A 25,142-nucleotide genomic window follows, 5' to 3' on the forward strand; every position below is an offset into this window, starting at 1 on the left:
GTGTGATGTCCTTAGGTTAGTTAGGTTTAGCTAGTTCTAAGTTCTAGGGGACTAATGACCTCAGAAGTTGAGTTCCATAGTGCTCAGAGCCATTTGAACCTCCTTATGTGCTAGTCAGCTTGAACCACAGGGTTCGGTGGCTGTGAACTCAGTCCACAGGTATAGCCCATTGGCTTTCCATGTACATATATATTCAGCAACCTCTCAGAAAATTTCACAACTAAAGGAGTAATTTTGGGATTTACTCACCTTTCTGTACCTAGTATTTTATGAGCTCCTCTGGTTTTTAGGCTGATTTAAGCTGTGTGACTTTGTTGTGAATGTTTTAGAAATTGAGCACATTGATTTTAATCTTTTCATCTGTGGGGGACCATTCTTAGGACCTTACATTAATATGTTGGAGTCTCCTACCACTATTAGTCTATCATTATCTGAACTGAATCGAGAATAATCATCTAAGCCTTTAAAAAAAAAAAAAAAAAAAAAAAAAAAAAAAAAAAAAAAAAAAAATATATATATATATATATATATATATATATATATATATATATATATATATTTTTAAAAAACGAAAAAAAAAAAAGAAATAAGAAGAAGAAGAAGAAGAAGCAGAAGAAGGTTGTGTGCACCCCACATGTGTGTTGTGTGTTGTGGTCTTCGGTCCAGAGACTGGTTTGATGCAGTCCTCCATGCTACTCTATCCTGCACAAGCTTCTGCATCTCCAAGTAACTATTGCAACCTACATCCTTCTGAATCTGCTTAGTGTATTCAACCCTTGGTCACCCTCTAAGATTTTTACCCTCCACACTGGCCTCCAACACTAAACTGGTGGTCCCTTGATGCCTCACAACATGTCCTACCAACTGAGTCCATCTTCTAGTCAAGTTGTGCCACAAATTTCTCTTCTCCCCAATTGTATTCAGTACCTCCTCATTAGTTATGTGATCTACCCAGCTAATCCTCAGTATTCTTCCGCAGCACCACATTTCAGAAGCTTCTATTCTCTTCTTGCCTAAACTAGTTATCGTCCATGTTTCACTTCCATACATGGCTACACTCCGTACAAATACCCACACACAGACAGCTATTTGGGTTGCAACTCCTCATGTGTAGAGTACCCCTGATCCATTTAAGGGAGACCCTACAGTTCTCAGTCCTAGGGCATAATTACAGGGAATAGCAGCCTAGCTTGTCACAGAATCTTCAAAGTTTCTGGTATCATCCTTCTATTCAACTCAGAACCAGAGACTCCAGTGCTGCAAATAGTGGGTTTCATTGAAATTCTGGGAGCAAGGCTGGTCTCCTCAACCCTCGATCAGTTGCTAGAATGACCCATGTATGGTTAAGACCCCTGATGACTGGAATCATTCATTCTATTGTCTGACACATTCTGCAATTGATTGCACGACATTTCCTCTGTGGACACTGAAATAGCTTCTTCAAAATGTTAACTGGGTCCTCCTGGCATACACACAGAAAGCACAATTTAATCCTTCACATCCTCTGTTGCAATTTCCCTATAGAGTAAAATTTTTTGCCATAATTTGAGTTGCTAGTTATTTAATATCCCTACCATTTCATGCTTGCTTTCCCCTAATATGGGCATCAGCAGGTTTCCCAACAGGTAAAATGAATCTCACTGATTCAGTTTGAGTTTCAGTGAAAGAGAGCATCTCAAACTTGATGGTTAGGGGGATGGGTGCAATACCCTGAGTTCTTCCTGGATCCTGACTCCCCTGTACAAGACACCTAGGACTACCATTGATGTACTACACACAGTCAACTTGATGAGTCGTAACTGATTGAGTACTCACTGCTGAGGAGACATGGTCAACTGGAGGGAATAGTAGTTGCAGTACCTTTGGCATCTCTGGTATATGTTTCTAAGCATTTCATTTCATACACCCATTGACAGCAGCTCCCAACTGCTTGAAATCAATAAGAGTAATTCCCAGCTGCTTACAAGCACTTATGCCACACCTGAGAATATCATTCACAGTGGAGCTCTATCTAACTGGAGCACTATTAAATCAAAACTAAACAATTAATTTTAAATTGTCCTCACTGATATTGTTTTAATTTTAGTTTATGTTATGTAACAAGTATTGCAAGTTTTCTTTAAGATCTGAAGCTTCAACACCCAAGATAGTGATTCATGTAAAATAATGAGTGAACAACCTGGAATAAAATGTACAGATCCTTGGAAGGTAACTTCATACCTCCAACTTTTGTCAAGTTTTCAGTAAGACACTCTTGTAACAGTGCTGAAAACAGAGGTAAAGTTTTACACATGTCAACAATATACATTACTGTTGAAGCCAGAAGCTAAATGGAATTTTGATATGGCTTTTGCAATATGAGAAAAATACAATACTACAATGCAGCAGATGATATGACCATAAAATTTCAAAATCTGACAAAAGAGAAATAGACCAATGAGCAGAAGAAAGTCTAAATATTCTTGAAGTCGAAATGTTTTTGAAACTTCAGTGCCCAACTTGCTGCTTGTCCTGATGAGTCATTCAGATTTGTCAGTCAACATAAAGAATGGTTATCAGTCACAATAGAAAGTCTAACTTATGAACTAGAATCAGAAATTGTTGATTTTCTAAATAACTGCAAGGCTTTCTTTCTTATACAAACAGTAACTCTTCTTCAACTTGCAGAGTGATCTGTAGGCATAATCACTACTTTAGTGCCTTTTTGATTTGTACCAGAACTGCCCCTATTTCATAAGTAGTAGCATTAGTGTATACTTCCATCTCAGCATTCATGTCTAAAAATAATAGGACAACTGGAGTTGTCACGACCACCTTAAGGATAGAGAGAGATCTTTTTTATTCAGGGATACAAGAAAATTTGGCATATCCCTGCAGCAGTTATTGTAGTGGTTGTGCCATGCAAATAAAATTCTTTGTGAAACATCTGCAGTTGGAGCACATTCCAAGAAAGCCTCTCACTTTATGAATGTACTGAGGAGTTGGGAAATGTGTTATGGAGTGTCCCTGGGTGGGCTCTACTTCACTTAACTAGCTGCTGCAAGATTTTAATTTCTTGAGCAACAAAGAAGCACTTTATCAGGTTAAGATGAAGAGCTGTGTCATGAACACATCTCAGCACAGATCTCAAGTAGCTTAAATGGGCATCATACGCATTTGACAAAAACTACCATGTCATCCTGGTAGCAAAGACATGCCTTCCAAAGAAGATGTTTAAGCATACTGTCCATCATGCATTCAAAGGTGGCTGGAGTACTGAACATACTAAATACCAGGTGTAGGGGTAAGAAACTAGAATTTCCCTATAGATGGTGCTAGCCATCTGTGTAGGGCTGTGAGACTGCATCTGGAGTGCCATCTGCTTCCTGTAAAGGCTGACAATGAATGTCAACACACAGTAACCCAAGTTCCATACATCGGCATCTGTTTCAACCCATAAACATGTTGAGTTTTGTGCCTATGAACTACGATTTGTGGACAGCATTGGTTTTCTGTTATCATTTGAAGAAAACAGCTGCAGAATCACATCAAATGCTAGTTGAAGCTTTCGGCAAACACACTCTTGGGAAAACGCAGTGTTTCAAGTGGTTCAAAAATTCAGAAGGGGTGATTTTGATGTGAGAAATGATAAGCGCAGGAAACTAAAGGAAAAGTTTGAAGACAATGAATTACAGGCCTTATTGGATGAAGACGATACTCAAATTAAACAGGAACTCATGGGACAATTGAATGTGATGCAGAAAGCTGTTTCTCTTTGGTTGAAAGCTATGGGAAAGTTGCAGAAAATGGGTTCTGCATGAACTGAACGAAAGACAGCAAGCAAATCAAAAGACCACTTGTGAAATGCTGCTCACCAGATACAAAAGAAAGTCGTTTCTCCTTCAAATAGTGACAGGTGATGAAAAATGGATATATTTTGAAAACTGTAAGCATTGTAACTCGAGGGTGAATCCAGGTGAACCATCAACATTCTCTGCAACCAAATTGCTTTGGAAACAAGACAATGCTCTGTGTTTGGTGGGATCAGAAGGGTGTCATCTATTATGAGCTGCTAAAACCTGGTGAAACAGTTAACACTGATCACTACCAACAGCAAATGATTGATTTAAATTGAGCAAAAAATGACTGGAATATGGAGAAAGGCAACACAAAGTCATATTGCTCCATGATAATGCCACATCATACACAGAAAAATGGCTCTGGAAACCATCGAGGCATTCAGTTTGGAAATACTAGGGCATGCGACTTATTCTCCAGACTTGGTTCTATCTAGGTATCATCTATTTGCATCACTGGGACATGCCATCGCTGAACAATGCTTCAATTTGTATGAAAATGTACAAGAATGGCTCACTGACTGGTTTGCTTCAAAAGAAGAACTGCTTTTTTGGTGTGGCATTCATAGCCTGCCGGAGAGGTGGGAGAAATTTATAAATAGCTATGGAGATTATTTTGAATAAAATGTTGTTCATCAGTTTCAAACAACAGATGTAATTATTGCAATAAAATTTCGGTTTCATACTTCTACACCTGGTAGCTTAACTCTGAACTCAAAGAAACCACCACTAGGTGTAATTTATACAGTTTTTTTCCCAGTCACCCCTGTGAAGATTGATGGTCAGTAGCCAGCCATCATATCAACAGCAAATAAATACTTTGTTCCCACAACACAGTGCAAGGTGTCATCAATTTTTTGTATGAGTGTAAATCTTCTTTGGTGGATTTGTTCAGCCATCAGTAACAGATATAAAACTGCCAAGTGCCATGTTCCTTCTTCACAAGGAACATAGGAGATGACCAAGTCCTCTCTGATTTTTGGATGATGTCATCTTGTAGCACCTTCTCCACTTCTTACTGATTTACCCATTGCTCATCTGGAGACATCCTATATAAGTACTGGCTGATGGGTGGGCAATTCTTAGTGCTGATACAATGTTTCTGTCTGGTCTTCCTCATCTCCACTATGGACTTGAGTTGTGGCTGTTTGTGGTGATTGGTGTCCTAGACCTTTAGTAGTCCACTTTTGATGGTTATGATCACCACTGGGAAATAGATTTCTTTTGTGAATCTGAGTACCTTTTTACACTTGACTAGGAGTTCACAGTTTAACTAAGTCTACAAATTGCTAGAGCTCTACTCTTCCTTTGACTTCAACCATTTAAAGGCCTCTGTACACACTGTAATTATTCTAATGTTGTCCACACAGCCCCTATTGGAGTGATAGGTAAGAGTCTATAGTATACTCCTTGGTTTTGTGCTTAGTACTGGTCTTTCTTCCAGCATCTGCCCATTAAGGGGATTTTCAGCATTTCCATGATTCTTTGCAGTCTGTCAAACATGTGACCTGTTACAAAACTTCAGTTTGTCACAAACAGTTTCAGCTATTTCACTATCATCAGGCAGATTTTATTTCATCACCAGAGAATACAGGTAAAATTTTCTGCTCTATAAATCTCTGGTTAAAATGTGTGCTCTCAACAAGTTTTGCTAATTTTAATTTGAGCTCCCTCTTCTAGCATCACCTTCCTTTATAGAAAAAGGTGATACCATAGAATTATTTCCAAATCTTATATAGGTTAAAATTATATCAGCTGTTTCACTAAAAGAATTTCCTATGACTTTGTGTATGATTTATTATATTTCAAGCTAAAATGTATCAAAAGAAATTAATTTGTTACAATCAATGTGTATAGCTAAAATTACTCTTCTTTTAGAAACATTTGAAATTAAAAAATTTCTGGCATATTTAAAATTCATATTATTAATTGCACAATCTAACACTAACTATTAAATTTATTTCTGGATTCTTTTATAAAATAATGTTGTATCTTGGTGACAATTCTTCTTTTGTCAAGAAAGTTTGTAAACTCTTTTGCTTTGTAAACTCTTTGGAATATTGTGAGTACTGCAGAATGTAAGTAGTAGTGGGCAAGCCTCTGATGGACACAGACATATTTATAATTTTAACAACATGCTTTGTGTTCTGAAGTGGAAATTGTAAAGTCAGTGTGATACTGAAAATTGTGACAAACAATAAAATTCAACAGTGAAACAGGCAAATCTTCAAACATTATTCAGATCAATAGGAAACTACAAAATGAAAATTTCAGCCTCAAGAATGTACCCATGGATGTGAGAACACAGCCGACAACAAGAGAAAATGAAGATAACTAAAAAGGTTTTCTTTTGTATATCTTATGCCTCTCAAAGCTTATGAAACCTTCAGAGACATAGTAATTTAATGGTAATTTGTGGGAGGGTAAGATTACAGTATGCTACTACAGCTTGTTTAGCATGTTCAAGAAAACTCCACAAAAGCTTCTTTAAGTTATGGTCGAAATATTTGACTGTAAAACTAGTGCAGTACAATAAAGTTTTACAGCAGCTGTCTGTGTTAGGTATAAAAACATCTTTTGTCAAAATTCAATATCCCCCATTTCTGGTATTCTGAACAGGTCCACAGTATTGGTGATAAGTTGAGAAAACCTTCCGAAACATGTGCTACAAAACGCCACTGCTTCCTGCATATGTACCCTGACATCAATATGGGGTACGATCACCACACACACATACACAGGCCGCACAACGGGTTGGCATACTCTGGATCAGGTGGTTGAGCAGCTGCTGGGGTATAGCCTCCCTTCTTGCACCAGTGCCTGTCAGAGCTCCTGAAGTGTTGTAGGGGTTTGAAGATGTGCAGCAATATGTCGACCCAGAGCATCCCAGATGTGCTCAATGGGGTTTAACTCTGGAAAACAGGCAGGCCACTCCATTCGCCTGATATCTTCTGTTTCAAGGTACTCCTCCATGAAGGCAGCTCGGTGGGGCTGCATGTTATCATCCATCAGGAGGAAGGTGGGATCCACTGCACCCCTGAAAAGGCAGACATGCAGGTGCAAATTGATGTCCTGATACACCTGACCTGTTACAGTTCCTCTGTCAAACACATGCAGGGGTGTAAGTGCACCAATCATAATCCCACCACACACCATCAAACCACGGACCTCCATACAGGTCTCTTTTAAGGACATTAAGGGTTGGTATCTGGTTCCTGATTCACGCCAGATGAAAACCCAGCGAGAATCACGTTCAGACTATATCTGGACTCGTCCGTGAACATAACCTGGGACCACTGTTCCAATGACCATGTACTGTGTTCTTGACATCAGGCTTTATGGGCTCTCCTGTGACCAGGAGTCAGTGTAATGCACCTTGTAGGTCTCTGGGCAAAAAACCCATGTCTTTTCAGTTGTCTGTAGACTGTGTGTCTGGAGAAAACTGTTCCAGTGGCTGTGGTAAGGTTCTGAGCAAGGCTACCTGCAGTACTCCGAGGCTGTCTGCGGGCACTGATGGTGAGATATCAGAGTTCTTGTAGTGTTGTACACTGTGGACATCCCGTACTGTAGCACCTGGACATGTTCCCTGTCTGCTGGAATCATTGCCATAATCTTGAGATCACACTTTGTGGCACACGGAGGTCCCATGCTATGACCTGCTGTGTTTGACCAGCTTCCAGTTGCCCTAGTATTCTACCTCTCATAACATCATCAATACGTATTCTTTGAGCCATTTTGAACACACAGTCACCATTAGCACCTCTGAAAATGTCTGCACACTTACTCGCTGCACCGTACTCTGACATGCACCAACACACCTCTGCATATGTGGACTGCTGCCACCGCTGCTGTCCAACAACCGCAGGTCAAATGCACTGCATGGTCATACCCCGAGGTGATTTAAACCTGCAAACTGCCCACCTGAGTGTTGTTTCACCATGTATCAGCATTATCCTTAATTTACGCGCAAGAGTGTGAGATTGATGATCAATATTTTGATAGTGTAGTAGATTCTAAAGTAAGGGAAGCTACAACTCTTAATGACCAACAAAAGGAACAACTTAGGAATTTGTTATTGGAGTTTAGAAATGTGTTCAGTGAAAAACCAGGAAAAGTGAAAGGCTATCAGTGCATGCTTTACCTTAGAGATCATCATCCTTTCTTTCTCAAGCCATATAGTAAACATTTTCAAAAAGGAAAGATGTGGAAAAGAAATTCAAATGGTTCAAATGGCTCTGAGCACTATGCGACTTAACTTCTGAGGTCATCAGTTGCCTATAACTTAGAACTAATTAAACCTAACTAACTTAAGGACATCACACACATCCATGCCTGAGGCAGGATTCGAACCTGTGACCGTAGCAGTCGCTTGGTTCCAGACTGTAGCGCCTAGAAACGCACCGCCACTCCGGCAAAGAAATTCAGAAAATAGAAGAGAAGTAGGAGTGTTTACAATAATCCTTTAATTGTGATAAGTAAGAGACATGGTGGAGTGAGAATGGGCTCTAGACATCTTAATAAATTTCTTATCAGAGAGAACGACCATCCTGAGAACATGGACGTGCTCTTACACAAATTTGATTATGTAAAATAAATGCATAGTTTGGACTTGACCTCTGGATTTTACCAGATCCCACTTGAAATTTATTTTAGAAAGTATACAGCAATTTTGATGGAGGTAAGTGTTTTCAGTACTGTGTGGTGCCATTTGGGCTAAATGTATTTGTAGCTGAATTCATAAGAACTCTGGATTCTGTCTTAGGAAGTGAAGTGAGTTCAAAATTATTTGTGTACGTTGATGACCTTCTGCTCACAGAAAAGAACTGGGAACAACATTTGGATCTGTTAAGATATGTGTTTTCAAAATTAGAATCAGGAGGTTGTTGTTGTTGTTGTTGTGGTCTTCAGTCCTGAGACTGGTTTAATGCAGCTCTCCATGCTACCCTATCCTGTGCAAGCTTCTTCATCTCCCAGTACCTACTGCAGGGTACATCTGATTAGTGTATTCATCTCTTGGTCTCTCTCTATGATTTTTACCCTCCATGCTGCCCTCCAATACTAAATTGGTGATCCCTTGATGCCTCAGAACATGTCCTACTAACCAATCCCTTCTTCTAGTCAAGTTGTGCCACAAACTTCTCTTCTCCCCAATCCTATTCAACACCTCCTCATTAGTTATGTGATCTAACCATCTAATCTTCAGCATTCTTCTGTAGCACCACATTTCGAAAGTGTCTATTCTCTTCTTGTCCAAACTATTTATCGTCCATGTTTCACTTCCATAAATGGCTACACTCCATACAAATACTTTCAGAAATGACTTCCTGACACTTAAATCTATACTTGATGTTAACAAATTTCTCTTCTTCAGAAATGCTTTCCTTCCCATTGCCAGTCTACATTTTATATACTCTCTACTTCGACCATCATCAGTTATTTTGCTCCCCAAATAGCAAATGTCATCTACTACTTTAAGTGTCTCATTTCCTAATGTAAGTCCCCCACCATCACCTGATTGAATTAGACTACATCCCATTATCCTCATTTGCTTTTGTTGATGTTCATCTTATATCCTCCTTTCAAGACACTGTCCATTCTGTTCAACTGTTCTTCCAAGTCCTTTGCTGTCTCTGACAGAATTACGATGTCATCTGCGAACCTCAAAGACTTAATTTCTTCTCCATGGATTTTAATACCTACTCCAAATTTTTGTTTTGTTTCCTTCACTGCTTGCTCAATATACAGATTGAATAACATTGGGGAGAGGCTACAACCCTGTCTCACTCCTTTCCCAACCACTGCTTCCCTTTCATGCCCCTCAACTCTTATAACTGCCATTTGGTTTCTATACAAATTGTAAATAGCCTTTTGCTCCCTGTATTTTACCCCTGCCACCTTCAGAATTTGAAAGAGGTATGACTTCAAAAATAGGTAAGTGTAAATTTGGTGTGGAAGAAGTTAAATTTTTTGCACAAGTTATATCTGAAAAAGAAATTGCACCTGATAAAGAGAAACTTGATACTATTGCTAATTTCCCTACTCCTCACACCAAAAAACAGTTTAAATCATTTTTTGGGTCAACTAGATTTTATATAAAAGTTTGTTGTAGCCAAGCTTTGAATGCTCCATGCTTGTGTGAGCTTTTGAAGATCACCATTTGGGATTGGAATCATGAGTGTCAGTATGCTTTTGATGATATCAAACGACAGTTCTGTCGAAGTCAGATATTGTTCAGACCAGATTTGTCTCTGCTTTGTTGTATTACGACAGACAGAAGTGATGTCAGTTCAGGAGATCATTTATTTCAGGAAGTTGAAGTTTATGGTGTTATTGAACATAGATCTCTTGTATTTGCTAGTAGAGTATTATAGAAACATGAAAAGACATACACTGCAACTGAGAAAGAACTTTTGGCTGTACATTGGCCATTCAACAAATTTAAAAATTATTTACTAGGTCACAAAGTCATCATCTATACTGATCACAAAGCATTATGTTTTCTTCAAGTGTGTAAGTTGTACGAAAAAAGAATCACTCATTGGGCCTAGTTTTTACAGCAGTTCAATTATGAAATCAGATACATAAAGGGTACAGACAATGTAGTTACTGATGCTTTGTCTAGGCTACCTTTAGAAAATAAATCATCTAATAACTTTGGAGAAGGAGAAAAAGAGTTTAAAATTATGTACCTGAGAGGTGTGAAAGAGGAAAAAGATATCTTGAAAATTTTCAAAGACATCTGCAGCTATCAAAATCATGATCAAAATTGGAAATTGGTTAAGAGAATGTTGGGTAAGAAAGGAGGAGGAAAGACAGAACAGTATTATAAAGTACACAAGGGTATTTTATTCAGGAGACAAAAGACAGACTCAGAGGATTAGAAACTATGTTCGTTGGAACTGTGTATTGATACTTTAGTTATTATACACATGGGAGTTTTGTTCATTGTGGATCAACCAAATGCACACAAAAGATTCAGGAAAACGTCTATTTTTATAACATAGGAAGGAGAGTCAAGAAGAAGATTGCCAGCTGTGACCGATGTCAGAGAGTGAAGGTAAGTAAAGAAACAAGTAGAGGCCACATGCAAAACATACTGCTAATAGTAACCTTGACCTCATGTCTGTGGACGTTTATGGACGTTTACCTAAGTCTAAGAAAGGATTTTGTTATATTTTTGTGGTGGTTGCTGTATTTTCAAAGTTCATAAAGCTGTTTCCTCTTAAGAAAGCTACCAGTAAGCAAATCATCTCTAAGTTTGAAAATAAATATTTTCATCAGATGGATATTCTTAAAACAATTTTGTCTAATAATGGTCTTCAATTTACATCACAAGCTTGGAAACATTTTGTTGTTCATGCAAAAATAAGGCATATTCTAACCTCAGTGTACCATCCTTCGAGTAACCCTACAGAAAGATATGTAAGAGAGATTGGAAGACTGTTTAGAACATATAGTAGTAAGAATCATACCAGTTTGATAGATTATGTCAGTGATTTTGAGGGTATTATGAACAGCTTACAACACTCTTAAACAAGTTGTTCACCATTTGAAATCATGTTTAATTGCACACCAACTAACTTTATTTCTGAAAATGCCGAGTTTCCACTATGTAAATTTCTGTCACTACAACAGAGGGAAGAATGTGTTAGGGAGATGATGAAAAAGAGTGGGATAGGAGAAAGCAGAGACATTATGGTAAAGGTAGATTTTCTAAGTTTGAAGTAGGAGATCTTGTGTTGATGAAAGCCTAAGAGAAATCTAAAGTGTTCACATGTGAGATAAAGAAATTTTTCAATATTTATATTGGACCATTCGAAATTCATGAAAATCCACATCCTTATGAATACAGGCTTGTATATTCTAAATCTAAGAAGTCGTTTGGATTATGCAAAATCACTGAACTATATAGACATGATCTACAAATAACTAATTTTTGTTTCTTTGTTCTTTTTCCAATGTCATGAATTTATTATGTAAGATGATGTGTTTTCTAGAGTTTTACCTTATTTACTGGGTTGGGTTGTTTTGGGGAAGGAGACCAGACAGCGAGGTCATCGGTCTCATCGGATTAAGGAAGGATGGGGAAGGAAGTCGGCCGTGCCCTTTGAAAGGAACCATCCCGGCATTTGCCTGGAGCGATTTAGGGAAATCACGGAAAACCTAAATCAGGATGGCCGGACGCGGGATTGAACCGTCGTCCTCCCGAATGTGAGTCCAGTGTTTAACCCCTGCGCCACCTCGCTCGGTTCTTATCTATTGACTGGGTTTAAATCTATCTGTAGATTCATAAAACTATATAATTGTGTTTTGTTTGTCTGGAATTTAGTATGTAGGATGACGTGCTTTTTAAAGTTCTCTCTTATCTACTGACTGAGTTAAAATCTATGATACACTATATAATTATGTTCTGTAATAGATTTCTGCTTTAGAATTTGATACATGTATGCCATGAGACTAAATGAGTAGATCTTCTCGCAATTTTGAAATGGGACAATATTCATAATTTGTACTGTAAAAATTAGAATAGTATCTGAGCATATTTGTGCATAATACTATTTGTGAATCATTAGCCAAGACTGCTAAAGACAGTGTTATTCAGCATAAATGCATGTTATTTCAAGTAGGGGATTGATGTTCTAATACATTATATAACTTTAAATCACTGTGTATCTTTTTTATCAATTGTAAATGAATCTTCTAGGTTTTTGTGTATGTAGGTTAGTTTGTATGGGCAATTGGCAAATAGTGTGGAAGACATTTACTAGTATAGAAAATATAACAAGATGTATACATGTCTGCTTTCATACTCTGATTTAGGTTCTAAAGCTACTGGATTGTGTCATTATTCAAAGCTATTTATAACATAGTTTACCTGAATTTATCCTGAGTATTGCAACATTGTATCTGATTGGAACTTGAGTTGTGGACAGACTCATGCTTAACTCTGTTTTGGGTACCCCTGGTCATCGTGACTATGTGTGTGTGTGTGTGTGTGTGTGTTTACTCAAGGAGAACGTACAATCATTGATTGAGGCTTGATGCTCCTCACAATTAATCTTCGCATGTGATCACACTTACTGATATGATTATGAGCTTTACTAATTTTGTTGTGCTAAAAATTTTTGCTGGTTTGTATCCAGAGTGGTATAGATTTATGAGTCAATCCTCACATCGTAAACTTAGGCCCTAATATTTTTTCATTATTTTGTTCTTTCTTGAGTCAGCATATGCTTAAATGCTATGGTTTATGTGGCTGATTGATTCCCACTCATGACTGAGTATTTTCTTTTGGCCTGTACCCATCATTGTAAGTTTTTCAAGTCGGCTCACTTGTCATACACTTAGGCTCTGAAGTTTTCTCTTCTCTTTTGAAGATTTTGAAGGTTTGATTGTATGGATGTTAACTTACAATATGTAATTCTTGTAATTTACATTGTCTCTGTAATTATTTCTATAGCATAATGGTGTAATCTTTTAGTTTTGACCTTATATGATTTGTCTTGTGACAGTATGTTCCACAGATATAAAAATCTGAATGCCTTATCCTGATATATATGTACAGATTATGACTTGTATAGTAGATATTTTCATATGTTTTCTGCATGTGTTATGTATCAGACACTTCTATACATCCATCTTCTATCCTGGGCATCAGTTTGTACACTGTTTGGCAAGCCTTATAGTCTATCACAAAATATTGTAAACATTCAGTTTCCAAATTTTGTGAGAGAGATATCATAATGGGACATCCTCTTCTAGCATCACCTTTCTTTATAGAAATAGGGGTACCATACAAGTATTTTCAAATCTTGTGTAGGTTAAAAGTATCTCAGCTGTTTCACTAAAAGAATTTTATATTATTTTGTAAACAATGTAATATATTTCAAGCTAAAATGTATAAAAAGAAATTAATTTCTTATAATCAATATGTACAGCTAAAGTTACTCTTCTTTTAGAAATATTTGAAATTGCAAAATGTCTGGCATATTTAAAATTGCACAATCTAACACTAATTAATAAATTTATTTCTGGATTCTTTTATAAACTAATATTAAATCTTAATGACGATTCTTCTTTTGTCAAAAAAGTTTATAAACTTTTTTGCTTTGTAAACTCTTTGGAATATTGTGAGTACTTCAGAATGTAAGTAGTAGTGGGCATGCCTCTGATGGAAACAGATGTATTTATAGTTTTAACAATGTGCATTTGTGATCTGAAGTGGAAACTGTAAAACTGAAAAATGTGACAAAAAATAAAATTCAACAGTAAAACAGGCAAATCTTCAAACATTATTCAGATCAACAGGAACCTACAAAATGAAAATTTCAGCCTCAAGAATGCACCCCTAGACATGAGAACTGCAGCCAACAATAAGAGAAAATGAAGATAACTAACAAGTTTTTCTTTTGTACAGCTTATGCCTCTCGAAGCTTTTGAAACTTTTAGATACAGAGAAATTTAACGGTAATTTGTGGAAGGGTAAGATTACAGTATGCTACTACAGCTTATCTAGCATGTTCAAGAAAACTCCACAAAAGCTTCTTTAAGTTATGGTCCAAATATTTGACTGTAAAACTAGTGCAGTAAAATAAAGTTTTACAGTAGCCTTCTGGTGTTAGGTATAAAAATATCTTTTGTCAAAATTCAATATCCCCCATTAGTGGTATTCTGAACAGGTCCCACACACTTCTGCAGTATTTTAGGATGGGCTACATCAGTGTTTTGTAAACAATAATCTTCATAGACTGTCCTGCATATTTACAATATCCTACCTATGAGGCAATGTCTGCAACTTACCTCTCCAATGACCGAGTATGTGATCATTCCATTTTATATCCTTACAAACTGTCATCCAAATTAGTAGTTGAGAGGAAGGTCTGGATATAGAGAACAAGTACTCATATGGATACAGCCACTGCAAGATATGACAAGAAAATAAGTAGATTTCTAACAGAATATTTAAGTGTTGTCAGGGCAAGATAAAAAATTAAGATGGTGGTTTTAAATCTTGGATTTCAGAAACCATTCACATGGGATGATTGTACAAACATACTGTTGTTTGATCATAATACAGACTCCCAAATGGAGGACATATTAATAGATGTTGGTGTTGTTGTTGTGTGGTTTTCAGTCCTGAGATTGGTTTGATGCAGCTCTCCATGCTACTCTATCCTGTGCAAGCTTCTTCATCTCCCAGTACCTAATGCAGCCTACATCTGCTTAGTGTATTCATCTCTTGGTCTCCCTCTACAATTTTTACCCTCCATGCTGCCCTCCAGTACTAAATTGGTGACCCCTTCATGCCTCAGAACATGTCCTACTAACCGATCCCTTCTTCTAGTCAAGTTGTGCCACAAACTTCTCTTCTCCCCAATCCTGTTCAACACCTCCTCGTTAGTTATGTGATCTACCCATCTAATCTTCAGCATTCTTCTGTAGCACCACATTTCGAAAGCTTCTATTCTCTTCTTGTCTAAACTATTTATCATCCATGTTTTACTTCCATACATGGCTACACTCCATACAAATACTTTCAGAAACGATTTCCTGACACTTAAATCTATACTCAATGTTAACAAATTTCTCTTCTTCAGAAACGCTTTCCTTCCCATTGCCAGTCTAAATTTTATATTCTCTCTACTTCGACCATCATCAGTTATTTTGCTCCCCAAATAGCAAAACTCCTTTACTACTTTAAGTGCCTCATTTCCTAATCTAATTCCCTCAGCATCACCTGACTTAATTTGACTACACTCCATTATCCTTGTTTTGCTTTTGTTGATGTTCATCTTATACCCTCCTTGCAAGACACTGTCCATTACGTTCAACTGCACTTCCAAGTACTTTGCTGTCTCTGAAAGAATTACAATGTCATCGACAAACCTCAAAGTTTTAATTTCTTCTCCATGGATTTTAATACCTACTTCAAACTTGTGTTTTGTTTCCTGTACTGTTTCCTCAATATACAGATTGAATAGCATCGGGGAGAGGCTACAACCCTGTCTCACTCCCTTCCCAACCACTGCTTCCCTTTCATGCCCCTCAACTCTTATAATTGCCATCTGGTTTCTGTACAAATTGCAAATAGCCTTTCGCTCCCTGTATTTTACCCCTGCCACCTTCAGAATTTGAAAGACAGTATTCCAGTCAACATCGTCAAAAGCTTTCTCTAAGTCTACAAATGCTAAAAAGGTAGATTTGCCTTTCCTTAATCTTTCTTCTAAGACAAGTCATAGGGTCAGTATTGCCTCACGTGTTCCAACATTTCTACGGAATCCAAACTGATCTTTCCCGAAACTGATCTTCCCCGAGGTCGGCTTCTACCAGTTTTTCCATTCGTCTGTAAAAAATTCGCGTTAGTATTTTGCAGCTGTGACTTATTAAACTGATAGTTTGGTAATTTTCACATCTGTCAACACCTGCTTTCTTTGGGATAGGAATTATTATGTTCTTCTTGAAGACTGAGGGAATTTCGCTTGTCTCATACATCTTGCTCACCAAATGGTAGAGTTTTGTCGCTCTCCCAAGGTTGTCAGTAGTTCTAATGGAATCTTGTCTACTCCCAGGGCCTTGTTTGGACTCAGGTCTTTCAGTGCACTGTCGAACTCTTCACGCAGTATCATATCTCCCATTTCATCTTCATCTACCTCCTCTTCCATTTCCATAATATTGTCCTCAAGAACATTGCCCCTGTATAGACCTTCTAAATACTCCTTCGACCTTTCTGCTTTCCCTTCTTTGCTTAGAACTGGGTTTCCATCTGAGCTCTTGATGTTCATACAAGTGGCTCTCTTTTCTCCAAAGGTCTCTTTAATTTTCCTGTAGGCAGTATCTATCTTACCCCTAGTGAGATAAGCCTCTACATCCTTACATTTGTCCTCTAGCCATCCCTGGTTAGCCATTTTACACTTCCTGTCGATATCATTTTTGAGATGTTTGTATTCCTTTTTGCCTGCTGCATTTACTGGATTTTTATATTTTCTCCTTTCATCAATTAAATTCAATATTTGTTCTGTTACCCAAGGATTTCTACTAGCCCTCATCTTTTTACCTACTTGATCCTCTGCTGCCTTCACTATTTCATTCCTCAAAGCTACCCATTCTTCTTCTACTGTATTTCTTTCCCCCATTCCTGTCAATTGTTCCCTTATGCTCTCCCTGAAACTCTGTACAACCTCTGGTTCTTTCAGTTTATCCAGGTCCCATCTCCTTAAATTCCCACCTTTTTGCAGTTTCTTCAGTTTTAATCTACAGTTCATAACCAATAGATTGTGGTCACAGTCCACATCTGCCCCTGGAAATGTCTTACAATTTAAAATCTGGTTCCTAAATCTCTGTCTCACCATTATATAATCTATCTCAAACCTTCTAGTATCTCCAGGGTTCTTCCATATATACAACCTACTTTCATGATTCTTGAGCCAAGTGTTAGCTATGATTAAGTTACGCTCTGTGCAAAATTCTACCAGGCGGCTTTCTCTTGCATTTCTTAGCCCCAATCCATATTCACCTACTACATTTCCTTCTCTTCCTTTTCCTACTGTTGAAGTCCAGTCACCCATAACTATTAAATTTTCATCTCTCTTCGCTACCTGAAAAATTTCTTTTATCTCATCGCACATTTCATCAATTTCTTCATCATCTGCAGACCTAGTTGGCATACAAACTTGTACTACTGTAGTAGGAATGGGCTTTGTGTCTATCTTGGCCACAATAATGCATTCACTACGCTGTTTGTTGTGGTTTACCCGCACTCCTATTTTTTTATTCGTTATTAAACCTACTACTGCATTACCCCTACTTGATTTTGTATTTATAATCCTGTATTCACCTGACCAAAAGTCTTGTTCCTCCTGCCACTGAACTTCACCAATTCCCACTATACCTAACTTTAACCTATCCATTTTCCTTTTTAAATTTTCTAATCTACCTACCCGATTAAGGGATTTGACATTCCACGCTCTGACCCATAGAACGCCAGTTTTTTTTCTCCTGATAACGATGTCCCCTTGAGTAGTCCCCGCCCAAAGATCTGAATGGGGGAATATTTTACCCAAGAGGACGCCATCATCATTTAATCACACAGTAAAGCTGCATGCCCTCGGGAAAAATTACGGCTATAGTTTCCCCTTGCTTTCAGCCGTTCGCAGTACCAGCACAGCAAGGCCATTTTGGTTAGTGTTACAAGGCCAGGTCAGTCAATCATCCAGACTGTTGCCCCTGCAACTACTGAAAAGGCTGCTGCCCCTCTTCTGGAACCACACATTTGTCTGGCCTCTCAACAGATACCCCTCCGTTGTGGTTGCACCTATGGTACGGCTATCTGTATTGTTGAGGCACGCAAGCCTCCCCACCAATGGCAAGATCCATGGTTCATGGGGGTATATTAATAGATATTAATAGAATATTAATAGATATCTCTCACATATAGAAACAACTGAAAGAGTATAAAAAAATGAGTCACCAGGACAGGATTGATTTCCAATACCATTTTACAGAGTATACTCTATGGAAAGGGACCCTTGCTTAGCTTGCATTCATTGTGAATCTCTCACCCAACCCAAGTCGCTAGGTACTGAAAAATGCACGTGTGTACAAGAAAGGTAAGAGAACAGAACCACAAAATAACACTTGTTTGTCTCAGAATTCTAGAACATATTCTCTGTTCAAATATAATAAATTTCCCTGAGATGATAGAGCATCTGTCCACAAATCAGCACAGATTTAAAAAGCATCGCTCATAGGAAACTCAACTTGCCCTTTTCTCACATCATATTCTGCAAGCTATGGATCAATGGAAACCAGCAGAGTCCATACTCGTAGACTTCTACAAAGCATTTGACACAGTGCCCCACTACAGACTCTTAATGAAATCCCATATGTTAAATGAATGTTCAATCTGTTATGTTGGAATGGGCACATTAAGGAGTTGTTTAAGGAGCTACATTCAGTAACCTATAAGATACAGTAGTCTTCACTAGGTTAGGTGACATGGCACAAAATAGTTTGGCATAACTTTGCAATCTTCTTGAGTGTATATATGACTGGTTTGTTTTCCACACATTCTTTGACATGAAGGAATTCATTAACTGTAATACAATGCTGTTAGTTCAGTAGCTAATACAAAGTAGCCGAAATACACATAAAATATGATAAATGGAATAGGTTCCCAGATATGTGAATGGCTTGGTGACTTCTGATGTAATAGAACCCAGTATGTTGTCTTTGATGGCAAGTGTTCATCTGAGATAAGGGTATCATCAGGAGTGCAAGAGGGAAGTGCTACAGGGCCACTCTTATTCTCTATATACATAAAAAAATCTGATGAACATTGTGAACAGCAGTCTGCGGCTGTTTACTGTTGATGCTGTGGTGTATGGGATGGTGTCATCAGTGAGTGACTATAGGAGGAAACAAGATGACATAGACAAATTTTCTAGTTGAGTGAGATGAGTGGCAGCTTACTGTAAATACAGAAAAAAATGTAAATTAATACATATGAGTAGGCAAAACAATCCATAATATTTGAATACAGGATAGTAATGTACTGCTTGATACAGACACACCAATTAACCCTAGAGTGGGCACGTCTTTAACGTAACACAAGTGGACACATGGCACACTTCATACCCATGTAAAGAATGGCTGTCTATATGTTACCAAGGTCATTATGTATGCATAAAATCACGGTTTAATGTTAGTTGTATTAAACAATGATAATATAAATTTATATAATATGAGCTAAACCACTATTTAACTAAACAATAATGGAATAAACTTTCATTATATTACTCTGTTGCCATGGCAGGTGCTACCCCACAGTAACAACCCACTCAAAGCATTAAACAATGCTGCTGCATCAGATACCAGCCAACCACTTATTCGATTACTAGTATCTCATAGAAAATGGTCTCATAATGAGATCATGCTGTTAGCTTCTAATATGGGCCAGTCCCTTTCACGGCTTGTAAATTTTTCTCATCTAACTCGCTGTTTATTTTATATTACTGCTGCTTGCTTGGCCATATAACAACACAATTTATAACTGTGTCGGTTGAAACAATAATGAATGAATAGGTATGAATTCAAAATCATGAAACAACAATGGAATGGTACAAGACTATTTTATTTATAGTTGGCACACTTTATACATAGGCGTGCCCACTCAAGAGTGTACCATTGCAAAGTGTTATGAAATGGTACAAAGATGTAATGACTGCAGTAGGGAAGGCAAATGGCCAACTTCAGTTTTTTGGGCCAATTTTAGGAAAGTGTGGTTCATCTGTAAATGAGAGTATATACAGAACACTAGTGTAACCAATTCCTGAGTTCTGCTTGAGTGTTTGGGATCCCCACCAGGTTGGATTAAGGGAAGACATCAAAGCATTTCACAGGCAGGTTGCTAGATTTGTTACCAGTAGGTTTGATCGACATGAAAGTATTGTGGAGATGCTTCATGAACTCAGTTGGTAATCACTGGAATTAAGAAAATGTTCTCTACCTGGAACACTATTGAGAAAATTAGAGAACCAGCATGTAAAGTTAGCTGCAGAATTTTTCTACTGATACAAATGGAGACTTTGTGGGAGTGTAATAAGATAAGAGAATTAGGGTTCGTACGGAGGCATATAGAAAGTCATTTTTCCCTTGCTCTATTTGGGAGTGGAACAAGAAAGGAAATGGCTAGTACAATACAAGGTACCCTCTGCCATGCACCATATGGCAGCGTGTGAAGTACACTCCTGGAAATGGAAAAAAGAACACATTGACACCGGTGTGTCAGACCCACCATACTTGCTCCGGACACTGCGAGAGGGCTGTACAAGCAATGATCACACGCACGGCACAGCGGACACACCAGGAACCGCGGTGTTGGCCGTCGAATGGCGCTAGCTGCGCTGCATTTGTGCACCGCCGCCGTCAGTGTCAGCCAGTTTGCCGTGCCATACGGAGCTCCATCGCAGTCTTTAACACTGGTAGCATGCCGCGACAGCGTGGACGTGAACCGTATGTGCATTTGACGGACTTTGAGCGAGGGCGTGTAGTGGGCATGCGGGAGGCCAGGTGGACGTACCGCCGAATTGCTCAACACGTGGGGCGTGAGGTCTCCACAGTACATCGATGTTGTCGCCAGTGGTCGGCGGAAGGTGCACGTGCCCGTCGACCTGGGACCGGACCGCAGCGACGCACGGATGCACGCCAAGACCGTAGGATCCTACGCAGTGCCGTAGGGGACCGCACCGCCACTTCCCAGCAAATAAGGGACACTGTTGCTCCTGGGGTATCGGCGAGGACCATTCGCAACCGTCTCCATGAAGCTGGGCTACGGTCCCGCACACCGCTTGGCCGTCTTCCGCTCACGCCCCAACATCGTGCAGCCCGCCTCCAGCGGTGTCGCGACAGGCGTGAATGGAGGGACGAATGGAGATGTGTCGTCTTCAGCGATGAGAGTCGCTTCTGCCTTGGTGCCAATGATGGTCGTATGCGTGTTTGGCGCCGTGCAGGTGAGCGCCGCAATCAGGACTGCATACGACCGAGGCACACAGGGCCAACACCCGGCATCATGGTGTGGGGAGCGATCTCCTACACTGGCTGTACACCACTGGTGATCGTCGAGGGGACACTGAATAGTGCACGGTACATCCAAACCGTCATCGAACCCATCGTTCTACCATTCCTAGACCGGCAAGGGAACTTGCTGTTCCAACAGGACAATGCACGTCCGCATGTATCCCATGCCACCCAACGTGCTCTAGAAGGTGTAAGTCAACTACCCTGGCCAGCACGATCTCCGGATCTGTCCCCCATTGAGCATGTTTGGGACTGGATGAAGCGTCGTCTCACGCGGTCTGCACGTCCAGCACGAACGCTGGTCCAGCTGAGGCGCCAGGTGGAAATGGCGTGGCAAACCGTTCCACAGGACTACATCCAGCATCTCTACGATCGTCTCCATGGGAGAATAGCAGCCTGCATTGCTGCGAGAGGTGGATATACACTGTACTAGTGCCGACATTGTGCATGCTCTGTTGCCTGTGTCTATGTGCCTGTGGTTCTGTCAGTGTGATCATGTGATGTATCTGACCCCAGGAATGTGTCAATAAAGTTTCCCCTTCCTGGGACAATGAATTCACGGTGTTCTTATTTCAATTTCCAGGAGTGTATTTTTGTAGATGTAGAAGTAAATAGGAGGTTAAGATTTTTCTTTGTTTACCTCAGAATCATGTGCACCTACAGCAATGTGCAGACACTTTGTGAGAAGATCCCTCCCAAAGCATGATGTTTCAACTCCTGCTTTTATTAACGCCTGCACTGCCTGAAACAAAACGAGAAAAAATTGAACATGAGGAACAACCCTGAGAATTTGCTATTTTCATATTTAAATTTCATAATGTCAAGAGCTACAGGGAAAGATATACATATGAAATCTTCAACAGCTGTGAAGTGATAGAGATGAGGAAATAAATAAAATAATAAGTGTAGCATTTGCCATATGTTATTCATTCTTATTATTGTCATCTACTGACATTGAATTTAAGAAAGAATGAACCAAGACACTTTGCTATGAGGCATTACTGATAGAAACAATAGCTATAGAGTTAGAGTGTGCGAGTAATCACATAAAAATTCCTGAAATGATGATGAATTACATAAGAACTATTGAAATCTCATATGCAAAATGAATGTTCAATCTGTTAAGTTGTAATGGGCACATTAAGGAGTTTCTTAAGGAGCTACATTCAGTAAGCTATAAGATATAGTAGTCTTCATTAGGTTAGGCGACATGGCACAAAATATTTTGGCATAACTTTGCAATCTTCTTGAGTGTCTATATGACTGGTTAGTTTTCCACACAGTCTATGATATGAAGAAATTCATTAACTGTAATACATTGCTATTATTTCAGTAGCTAACACAAAGTAGCTGAAATACACATAAAATATGATAAATGGAAATATTGTATAACAAATTTTATATAACTAGTACAGAATGGAAAATACATGACCTGATACAAATAAAACAATAACATAATTCCACACCAAAAAGTTTGTACATGAACTTGGAAGTAGACATTTACAAAATGGATGTGCCTTATTAGTAGAGCACAAACTGGTATCAAAACAGGGAATGGGAATGTGGTTATCCTTTGTACAGTACACACAGTAGCCAGTAATGGTTGTAATTAGAGTTCTTATGAATTCCATAGTCAATGTGAAGTAGAAATTTACAAAATGGATGTGTCTTATTAGCAGAGCGCAAAATGCTATCAAAACAGAGAATGGGAATGTGGTTATCCTTCGTACAGTGTACACAGTGGCCACTAATGGTTGTAACTAGAGTGCTTATGAATTCCATAGTCAATATGAAGTGAATGCTGATGTTTTCATGAAACTGCTTTCAGCTCAGGAATGGTCTGGTGAGAAAGAGTGCAAGTAGCAACACACCACCACTTGTTAGCTTCCAACTACCTTAGTCTCCATGTGTGATGCCTGTTTATAGATATGTGTAATATTGGAATCACAAAATGGTAAAATACAAAATCATAACATGGAAGACATTAACATAAAAATCAGGAAAATTGAAGGAGACAAAGACACACTACATAGAGACAAAAGTTTGTTTAATGAATAATTTTATTAGTAGAAAATGGCAAAATTATCAATACTAATTTACTACCACACCAATACACTGCAAAAAGAGATTTCCAAAGCTCACCAAAAAATTATGCAGAAGTGAAACTTTCTAATTAGGATAATTAACAAACTAACAAATTAATTTAGTTAAATTATGCATTTTAGAAAACAGGCTAATGAGGGCTACAAAACTACAGTACTGAATTTTAGGACACAAAAATTTTCAATACAATAATGTTCGAAATACAACATTTTTGTAAAATATTTATTCAAAAGAGCAGAATAAGGGTTTTCAAATGGGCAATAGCAATCTAGAATCAAACAACTTTTATGTCACTAAAAATTTCATCATCTCACTGTTTGCATGTATAGTAAATCACTAATATTTCTTTAAATAAAATATTTCCATCATTAATAAGAAAACTACACAGTTTGAACAAGAATTGGATTTTTTTAGTTACTGCACTGCATCATCACCGGCTGCTCTTGTGGCTATCCTGCCAACTGACAACCACTGACTGTTGTGGCATAGGTCTGAAGAACTGGGCCCTCACACTTCCTGCTATCTATGGATAATTTTGTCTTGTATTGTACACAGTACTGAATATATTTATGTATGTATGTATGTATGGTCTTCTTTATTTGCTGCAGTCAGTCCTGTCAAACCAGAGTCCCTAGTCAGCTGTGCCCAACTGTGGAAAACACTGCAGAAGCTGCTGCTGAGACATGCTGCAGCCTGTGAAGCAATGTCATGGGAATGCAGTACATGTCAAAGTTAGGCTGGCCATTCTGATGCATCACTGCCTACGTTAACCATAATTACGGGCAACAGCAGGTGGAATCAGTATGCAGGAGGATATGGTCAGTAGGTGGTGAGATGGCTGATACACACCAGTGGTGATGGTCATAGCAGACTAATGGGTGAGTGCCACTGGCATGTGCAACCTGGCAGAGAATTTTTTTTCTTTCTATCCTTAGCATTCAGTATCAAGAAGATGTCAGTGGGGAAAGAGTTACCTGACAAGAGGTGTTGCAATGTCTCTTAAATGATACTGCACAGATGTAATCAGAATTTGACTGAGGAAATCTGTTGGTTTAAGAAGCTGTGGATGTCTTGAATTTAGAGGTTCGTGAAAATAATGTTATGAAGTGTCAATCTTGCAAAACATGCACAAAAACTGTTAAAAGTGGCTTACTTTGCATTCAGTGGAATCAAAAGTTTCATTTTTGGTGTGGGACGATTGACACTTCAGTGAGAAGTGACAATAGGTATGCGACTGTGTGGAACTGTGTAGACTGTAAACAAAAAGCAGTGACCATAAATAGCCACGAAATGTGTACTTGTGACACAGGTAGAGCACTTGACAGTATCAAATAGGAAAACCAATTGTTAATTTCAATGATTAGAGTCTTGCAGGACAACATTTAAAAACTGCATGAGAAATACGAAATAAACAGAACAATGAAAACCAGGATTGTGGATCTGTCAGTGAGGGTTCACAAAAAATGGGTGATGGATTGGAAATGTGGTGAGTGTAAGTTTAAATTGTTGCCAAATTGGATCTCTTGCAGGAAAGAAGAAACAGCATATCAGTGCCGCAGACTGGCTGCAAATAGAACCAGACTACTTACAGTTGGCAATGAGGATAACAGATATTTTCACAAATAATAT

The 25,142-nt window shown here is 38.6% G+C and overlaps 1 protein-coding gene across 1 annotated transcript in view; it reads right to left on the reverse strand.

Moving 5' to 3' along the window:
* LOC126475425 (serine/threonine-protein phosphatase 6 regulatory ankyrin repeat subunit B-like) overlaps window positions 1-25,142 on the reverse strand; it is a 355,304-nt gene that overhangs the window by 179,501 nt on the left and 150,661 nt on the right. The window contains exon 7 of the mRNA XM_050103270.1: window positions 22,051-22,152. Coding sequence (XP_049959227.1) covers window positions 22,051-22,152 — 102 coding nt within the window. The remainder of the gene's footprint in view (window positions 1-22,050; window positions 22,153-25,142) is intronic.

This window comes from Schistocerca serialis, chromosome 4 (assembly GCF_023864345.2).
Source record: "Schistocerca serialis cubense isolate TAMUIC-IGC-003099 chromosome 4, iqSchSeri2.2, whole genome shotgun sequence".
In the NCBI taxonomy this organism is placed as follows: Eukaryota; Metazoa; Arthropoda; class Insecta; order Orthoptera; family Acrididae; genus Schistocerca; species Schistocerca serialis.